This window comes from Denticeps clupeoides, chromosome 19, assembly GCF_900700375.1.
Source record: "Denticeps clupeoides chromosome 19, fDenClu1.1, whole genome shotgun sequence".
Lineage (NCBI taxonomy): Eukaryota > Metazoa > Chordata > Actinopteri > Clupeiformes > Denticipitidae > Denticeps > Denticeps clupeoides.
Window position 1 is genome coordinate 11,495,337 of NC_041725.1, and position 8,917 is coordinate 11,504,253.

Genomic DNA, 8,917 nt, shown 5'->3' on the forward strand with positions numbered 1-8,917 from the left:
TTGTGGAATCTGATCTTTTAATACACAGTTTTATATTTTACAGCTATATTTGCAAGCACTATTTAGCACAAACACCTAATGGATGCTGTACTATAAGTTTCATCCTGAGGGTGGCACTATAGCAGAAAGGGTGTCTTCTGTTCAAGATAATATCTGTTTTGCTGATATTAGAACATATGCATTTTCTGATAATTGCATATGTATCTTTAATCTATTTCAGATATATTTATAAACCTTATAGTATACTAAAATATAATTTAAATCTTAAGTACAATCCAAAATATCCACGAAAATATGTACTGTTGCTGTTTGGCCTTGTTCTGGAACGCAAACCGTTAGCACCAGAGATGCCACAACAAAGAGGACCGGCACGAAGCACAGCAAGGCACCTTTACCAGGCCTGGCATGGCTTTCTCAATGAGCTGAGGGTGGCAGCCTGATCACCTGATCAGCAAGTCTACAGCGAGGAAGGAAAAGTGTATCTGACCATTAAGCGGGACTAAACCCCATCAAAATCAAGAAAACTAAAGATGAGGAGAACAGAAGGCAATGAATCACACTTGAATGACAAAACCATAATGAATTAATGAGGGAAGAACAAAATGTCCAGAGCTAAACTCTGTAGACATCAACACAGGACAGGAATAGATGTAAATTTGAAGATGCTATGGCTAAGTTTATAGATGATATAACTAAGGACTTTACACCGGTACAAGGTTTACATCAACCCTTTTACTAATTTTGTAAATCACAATAAATCTTTGTAAATTTTTTGTATATTACATCGTCAGGGAAAAATGATTTGAACCCCTGCTGATTTTGTAAGTTTTCAAACTGATCATTCTATAATTTGAATGGTATGTTTATTTGAACAGTGAGAAACAGAACAATAAAAAATAATCCAGAAATTATGTTAATCCAAAAGAGTTCGAAAATAAAATAAGACTTTGATCCCTTTGCAAAATGGGCTTTGATACTTCATGCTGAAACCTTTGTTGGCATTCACAGACGTCAGACATTTTTTGTAGTTGGCTGCAAGGTTTGCACATATCTCTTTGAAGTGGGAACCTTCAGCTCCCTCCACAGATTTTCTATTGGATTAAAGATCTGGATACTGACTCGGTCACTCCAAGACCTTAATAAGCGTCTTCTTGAGCCGATCATTTGTTGCCTTGGCCGTGTATTTTGGATCATTGCAGGAATATCCACCCACGACCCACTTTCAATCCCCTGGCTGAGGGAAGGAGGTTGTCATCCAAGATTTGATGGTACATGGCCCCATCCATCCTCCTCATTCATCCAGTTGTCCTTGGAAGAAAACCACCCCCAAAAGTATAATGTTTCCACCTCCATGTTTGATGTTCTTGGAATCCAAGGCAGTATTTCTCCTCCTAAATTGTAAGTGTAAGTGAAGTGATTGTCCTCTGCATTTAGGGTGGTAGTAGCCTAGTGGGTAACACAGAAGACCCAGGTTCAAATCCCACTTACTACCATTGTATCACTGAGCAAGACACTTAACCCTGAGTTGCTCCAGGGAGACTGTCCCTGTAACTACTGATTGTAAGTCGCTCTGGATAAGGGCGTCTGATAAATGCTGTAAATGTAACCCATCACCCTGAGTGAGCAGTGGGCAGCCATGACAGGCGCCCGGGGAGCAGTGTGTGGGGACGGTGCTTTGCTCAGTGGCACCTCAGTGGCACCTTGGCGGATCAGGATTCGAACAGGTAACCTTCTGATTACAAGGACGCTTCCTTAACCGCTAGGCCACCACTGATTGATGCCATTTTAATATTATCGGACCACAACGCTTACACCCAGTCCTCCTCTGAATCATCTAGAAGTTCAGTGGCACTGGAGGGTTTCGTCTTTCACAGCGAAGTGTGTTACCAACTGTTTTCTTGGTGACTATGGTCCCAGCTACCTTGAGATCATTGGTAAGTTCTTTCCAAGTAGTTCTGGGCTGGTTCTCATTATTGAAACTCCACATGGTGAGATCTTGCGTGGAGACTTAGGGAGATCGGCAGTTACTTTATGGTTCTACTATTTGTTTCTTACCCAGGTGCTTGGTCTTTGGTCTCGGCCATGGTGCAGATTATGGAATTTTTTTTGGTTCTATGGACTGTTGTCTTTTATACAGGTTATACAGTTGAGAAGCTCCCAATGTCAGCTTGTTACCAGGGATCAACTGGGATCCCCTACTGATTAATAGGGAATCAAATACTTCTAATTCACAAAAATGCATATTAATTTATAATAAAAAAAATGTGTATGCATTATTTTGGATTATTTGGGTTATTGTTCTGTCACTGCTCAAATAAACAAACCATTAAATTGATAGACTTGATCAGTTCTTTGTAGGTGGGCAAAAGTACAAAATCAGAAGGGGTTCTAATTATTTCCCCTGACTGTATTTACAAGTTGAATATCTACTTTGGGCAAATCGAGTAAATTTTGGAACGACTTGTGCAATGAAACCATGTCAGTTGTCAGTTTCTCATTAGAATCCTGTTATTCTAATGCAGGTATAAAAGCAGCAGAAAAGTTCAACTGTTCAATGGTACAGCATTCAAGTCAACATTTGTATAAAAGAACGATATGCTTAGTTATTAAACATAGTGAATTTATTTCAGTCAGAACAAAACAATTAAAAACACAGAGCCACTTAAAATGACATCTGACATGACATCTCTTTAAAAAAGCTCAACGCATCAAAGCTCACTGGCCTCCTGCCAGCTTCTGGAACAGCTGCACCGAGCATCCAACAGTCAGGAATCGGTCAGAATCTGTGGAGCAGCGAACCCACGCAGGACTATGGGTTTGCATGGTTACGTAGCGGGAGGTTACATCGCATGTCGATGGTGAGACTAAAAACTTGAGACAGCACACATCAATACACAACACACACACACGCCTGAGGAAATCCCAAAAAATACAAATAAAACGAGGGGATTTATGTGCTCCAACCTTTATGTGCTCAGCACTTTTGTGCATTAGCCAGACATGTAAACAAACTAGAAGAATTATTGTTGTAAAAAAAGAAATAGAAATAAATATATAAAATCACATAAATGGTTTAAAATACAGTGCAGGGCAAATATGTATTTGGACTACAGTGCACAACACTTGTCGTTATTTTAGAGACAATTGTCTCTTCGGTAGCAGCGTTTAAAAATTAAAACATTGTTAAAATGCTTTTAAAATCTCTGCTTTTTGGTGTATTGTCATACTGAACACTGACAAGCAAGCACTGTCATGAAAAAACAAATATTAAAAAAAAAAAAAAAGAAATGAAAACTCAAATTTTCCAAACTTGCACTTTTTCAGCAACCACACACCAGTTGGAATGGTCCAGGCAGGAGTAGAGGACGTGAAGCTCCTCCACGTGGTTCTCGACCAGCTCTGCCAGCTCCCCCTGTTTGAACACGTGGTAATAGCGCAGGCAGGAGTCGCTCATCTTCTCTCTACTCCACCCGACCTCACCGCTTCCCTCCACACACGCTGAGCTGCCCTGCCTGTGCTCTTCATGGCGCTCCACAGCTCCATCCTCTGCACCTTCAGACTCCGACCAGTTCCTCTGGTAGGAGACCAGGTCGGGGAGAGCTATGGTTGAGCACTCCTCTACCAGCGAGACGGGGTGGACCTCTTTCTTTGTCCCGCAGGCCCCATGCAGGTCAGACGAAGAGTCGAAGACGTCCTCCTCCAGGCTACTCCTGGAAGAGAAGAGGTTCGACACCTGCCTCATGAGCCTTCCACCTTTAACCCTAGGACCAGGCGTACAGCCATCCTTCTCCTCGGCTGGGGTGCATAAAGAGCTCAGCTCTCTGGAAGAAGAGCGCGACAAAGCCAGACTCCCGAAGTCCAGCACAGAGTCCAGAGACCTGGAGAAGAACCACAGTTTCTGGCTGCTCTGCTGGGGGCTTCCCGTGGCCTCGCCTTCGTCCAGCATCGACGACGTGCTCTTCACCTTCCTGTGCTTGTCACCGTCCTCGCTGACGCTAGGCGCGGCGCGCCGCCCGCTCCTGCGGCCGGCCTGGTCCGGCGTCGGGGAGGAGGGAGGGTTCGGGTTCCAGGGAACAAAAACGTCCTGCTTCTCGAACCTGCGCCTCTTCTGCTCCATGGCCCACACGTAGATCATGACGCGGCCTCCCACGCGCAGCGTGCGCGCCATCTCCTTTATTGCTCGAACCCGCCGCTCTTTGGTGGACAAGTGATGGATAACTGTGAAACAAGACAAGAACGGATTTTCATTTTAAAACATTCCTGACACCATCTGACCCAGATAGACTTGTTTTTCAGGAGCCGCTAAATCTCATAACGGTTACGCGAGCGATTCCCCGAAGCCTCACAGCGTTGCCAGGTGACCCGGCACAGGAGCAGCCCCCCCCCCCCAAAAAAAAAACTACATCTGACTGCTGTAACCTGGTAACGCACCTCCTTTTTCCACCCCAAGCACCCTTCATTAACAGGATACGAAGAGTGATTCACCGTGACAAAAGGTCTGACTGCACGAGTACATGATTACGTGTAAAAAAACGGGTTAATTACGGCGCAAATCTAGAGTTTGGGCTCATTTTTTTATTCCTCCATGACAATAGTTACTAAAGTGTGTCTGAGGTGGTTATGCTGAAAAAAAAAAAAAAAAAAAAACGTGTTAAGCTGGTCAAACTCGCTGGTCCACCAGGTTTTACCCCCTGAACCTGGTCATGCTGCTTGTCTTCAGCAGGAGGGTGTTTTACCAGCCAGTCGTCACTCGAGAGCCGTCCCCTGCCGCACGACCGCTGATCACGACCGTTTCACAGGTTCGCCTTTATTGATAAATCAATACTCCATACCAATGTATTGATAGTGCATCACCAAAGGAGGCGTCACAATAAATTGCTGTATGGATTAGTTGCCCCACCCCCACCCCACACGTGACCCTACGTGCGGTAAAAGTAACTGTGTTTTTGCGCGAACTACCTGAAATGGAAAGGACCGCATCGAAGCAGCCGTCTCTGTACGGTAAGCGCAGCCCGTCGCACAGCTGCACTTCGTGTCCTTGGCACCAGGCGTAGTCGACCAGCGGGCGGCAGACATCGCACCCGAGCTTGAACGCGCTTTCGTTGATGTGCAGGTACTTTCCGTTGCCGCAGCCTGCAGGAGACGGTGTGAAAGGGAACGTTTTTAAAAAAAAAAAATAAAAAATTATATATATATATATATATATATATATATATATATATTTTTTTTTTTTTTTTTTTTTTTTTTTTTTTATAAGTAAAGCCTGGTGAGGGTGCAGCGGGCGGCTTAATGAACAGCTTGTTGCTGGTTTGATGCCAAACTGCCGAGGCATAATTCAGTTTCATTTTATTCCATTTCTTCGCCGCATTTAAACTCCAAGCGGCGCCAGTAATGAAAAAGCACGAAGTGCGAAGCTCTCGGCAACACGACGCCACAAACAGAAGCACTGCTGGTACATTTCGCTCCCACTGGTTAAGCATTTAAGCTCCGACCCCACCCGCCCATCCATCTCCTAAACCTACTGTCCATCTTCGAAATCTAGGCGAGGTGGACGGTGGAGCCACATGACCTGCAGGTTTCTGGACCTCTACGAAACGCACCAACCGCAACATATGAACACGGATGAGTGAAGTTTGATGAATTGTTTGATTCAGATATGTGGGTGGTGACATGGGGGCCACTGTGCTGTATAAAAACCTATGCTCGACGTTACGGGGATGTACCCAAGCGAAAGGTCAAGGGTGGCAGAGGTTTGTTCAGCGAATTGAGTCCGGGGATCTGACTCTGGGGGCGGTACTCCGGTTCCGCGTCGTGCTCCTGATTGCCCTGTGGCGTGTTAAGAAACGTATGCCCGTTGGATCATGGCATCTTGTTATGTACTGGTCTGCTATCGCGTTATGTGTATTAAGCCGCGTGAAGGCGTCCATTCCTGTACCACGTTCCCGCAACACTGATCCACGTTAAATCTGTCCGCCCACTTTACATTTACAGCATTTATCAGACGCCCTTATCCAGAGCGACTTACAATCAGTAGTTACAGGGACAGTCTCCCTGGAGCAACTTAAGGTTAAGTGTCTTGCTCAGGGACACAATGGTAGTAAGTGGGGTTTGAACCTGGGTCTTCTGGTTCACAGGCGAGTGTCTTACCCACTAGGCTACTACCCACTTCAAACGGTCTTCACATCATATTCATATCCAGAAATGACTAAACTAACATTTTAGATTGTACCAAAGTAGTACAATGGGGGGGGGGTTTAACACATTCCGTCTGGAACCAAAATATCTGTATTCATAGGTACAAGAGTTCTTGAAAATATGGACTTACCCACATCAGCCACGATGCTGCCTGGCCCTTGCTCCAGCAGGAACTGCCGCACCTTCGGCCACGCCTTGTAGCGGCTGTCGTTGAAGTAGGGCGCGATCTTCTCGTAGACGCTGTGCACGTGGTCCCTTTCCAGCTGGTTCGCGGCCTCCTCCATCTTCCGGCCGGACCCCGAGTCAGCCCGGTGGCAGGGCGGGTCACTCTAGCGAGAGCGCAGTATTTACTGCTGGCGGGCCACCCATGAGCGGTGACAGCCGTGACCGATACTGACCCGTCCGGGTCACGTGAGGCGAGTTTCAGAGCACGGAAGACAGATGTTCCAGACCTGGGAGATCAAGGCACATCAAACAGAGCTAATTAGCACCGCCATGTATACGGCGATCCGGTGGCACAGCGGCGCTGCATAAATCACCTCCTCATTTCACAGACAACAGAATCGCAGCATCAAGTGAGCTGGTCAAGGACGAAGCTCTCGAGCGTTAGACCGATGTGAAAGGCAGCGGCATGAAGCTCCGGCGAAGGCGGCCGGATGCTTCAAAGCTACTCTGCCCGGGCTGGACCAATCGACCGGATCCAAACGGCAGGAAGTCAATCCAATCAATACTGCCGCCAGACCCCGAACTTAAATATGCGGACCGGCCCGTGGAATTTCATCACGGGGTGAAGCCATGGAAACCGAGGGGGTTGATGTGTGCACAAGCTCGGGACAGTGAAGAAAGAAATGTAAAAAAATAAAGATCTTATTAAATGCATGATGTCTTTATCCGGACCTGCCTGTTCCGGTCTGACCGATGAGGACTTGTCCCTTGGGCGATGTGTCAGTACGGCCCGAAACAGGCCTGTGGGTCTTGTCCTTGTAACAGAGTGCATTAAAGGCCGCCACGCCGTCCACTGCCACAAATAAGTACAGACACACCGGAGCGTTTGGCGCGGACCTCCGACATTTAAATTCCTGAATCCTGTATTCAAATCCTGCAGCAAACCGTCCGTCCCGGCGGATCGTCCCAGAGATCCTTTAATACGGCGGCTATTTTTGGACCACGATCATTGTGTGTACAGGGAACAGAAACCTTACGTAACGTCCACACTGTACGGTCAGCCCGGTAAAAAACAGCCCAGACATTCATCACACAGCGGGGATTATGTAATCAGACATGATGCTCGTGGCAGCGGCCTAACACGCGAGGAGGCAAAAGGATGGGTCACAAAAGCCATCGCCTTACGTTCTTGATGATGTTCTAATGTTCTAGATGGCGACCAGACACCCACATCTATGGTGCATGAGGACAGAAGACCAACTCAAATGGCTGATATTTAAACACACACACACACACACACACACACACACACACACACACAGATATTTGCTACAAACGTGTGTTTAAAGGCTTAAAGGGCATTCGGGGATTTACAAGTAAATATGAGTGTGCTTCAGTATTAAGGTGAGATGGTACAGTCCTGTCTACTGTAACAGACAGAACTTGCTACCATTTTCACCGCCATGGCCGATTTCTGCTGCAGCGGAAACTCGAACTCTAATAAACCTGGACGTGCAGCCGCTTCCTAAACACGGAGGCGCCTGAGGGATGTAAAGATGACCAGACGTGGACCAGACCCGGACCAGACGTGGTCCAGACGCGGTCCAGACGTGGACCAGACGCGGTCCGGCCGTGGACCAGACGCGGTCCAGACGTGGACCAGACCCGGACCAGACGTGGACCAGACCCGGACCAGACGCGGTCCTGACGTGGACCAGACCCGGACCAGACGTGGACCAGACGTGGACCAGACCCGGTCCTGACGTGGACCAGACGTGGACCAGACGCGGTCCTGACGTGGACCAGACCCGGACCAGACGCGCGCGCGCGCTGAATCCGAACTTGCATCGCGCGTGACCGAGACGCGAACACTTACCCCGCATGGCCAGCTTTTCGCAAAAGTTTTTTTTTCCACGCACTCAGCCGCCGTTGCCCTGAGCCGCGAGTTGACCAATGAGAGACATTAAATCTGAAGGGAAACGCCAATCAACGACGCGAGCACCCGGTGCGAGATACCGACGGCGTCGGCTTCGCCCGTCGCCGGCAGCTCGGGAACCGGCCAGGCGGCTGCCATGGACGCGGAAGGACGGGCGCGGGGCACTTTCTTTCTTCCGATCGTTCTTTCCACGGCGGGGAAGCGAGGAGCGAAAGATGTGCGGAAAAAAGCCTAACGCGTCTGCACACGCGCCAATGCTATTGGCCGGCGGCGTCACGTGACCCCGTCATAATAGAACGTTCCATGACACGAGTGCAGAATATTAATTTCCTCCACGTTCCGCTCTGTAAACACCATTATAGAAAACAGTATGTGTGTGTGTGTGTCACCCACAGCCCCATCTTTGTTTGGGAGACAGGACTGTCAGGATTGTTTTGTCCCGGGGTTCCCTTGGAGATTTTTATTAGAGATGCTGTTATCTGGGAATTTGGAGATGTGTGCTACGGTTATTGCTCTACAGATGTGATTACAGGAAGGAGTCTTAAGCCAAGTGAACAAAGTGTGTGTGTGTGTGTGTGTGTGTGTGTGTGTGTGTGTGTGTGTGTGTGTGTGTGTGTATAT

At 47.7% G+C, this 8,917-nt stretch overlaps 1 protein-coding gene across 1 annotated transcript; it reads right to left on the reverse strand.

Moving 5' to 3' along the window:
* Positions 1–2,603: 2,603 nt before the first annotated feature.
* Positions 2,604–8,551, reverse strand: LOC114769403 (probable tRNA methyltransferase 9B). The gene is made up of 4 exons (XM_028962379.1): positions 8,237–8,551; positions 6,326–6,647; positions 4,960–5,133; positions 2,604–4,218 (listed from the first exon to the last, which is right to left on the reverse strand). Exons 2-4 carry the CDS (start codon positions 6,477–6,479, stop codon positions 3,296–3,298), a joined length of 1,251 nt encoding a protein of 416 aa, XP_028818212.1. The 5' UTR covers positions 6,480–6,647; positions 8,237–8,551; the 3' UTR covers positions 2,604–3,295.
* Between the last annotated feature and the right edge of the window lie 366 nt (positions 8,552–8,917).

What these genes read in the sequence shown, in the direction of transcription:
- LOC114769403 (XM_028962379.1), bottom strand. Translation starts at nt 6,479, where the DNA reads ATGGAGGAGGCCGCGAACCAGCTGGAAAGGGACCACGTGCACAGCGTC. An exon ending in CAGCATCGTGGCTGATGTGG is followed by an intron (nt 5,134 to 6,325) that starts GTAAGTCCATAT and finishes CGTCTCCTGCAG; the next exon opens with GCTGCGGCAACGGAAAGTAC. An exon ending in TGCGGTCCTTTCCATTTCAG is followed by an intron (nt 4,219 to 4,959) that starts GTAGTTCGCGCA and finishes CTTGTTTCACAG; the next exon opens with TTATCCATCACTTGTCCACC.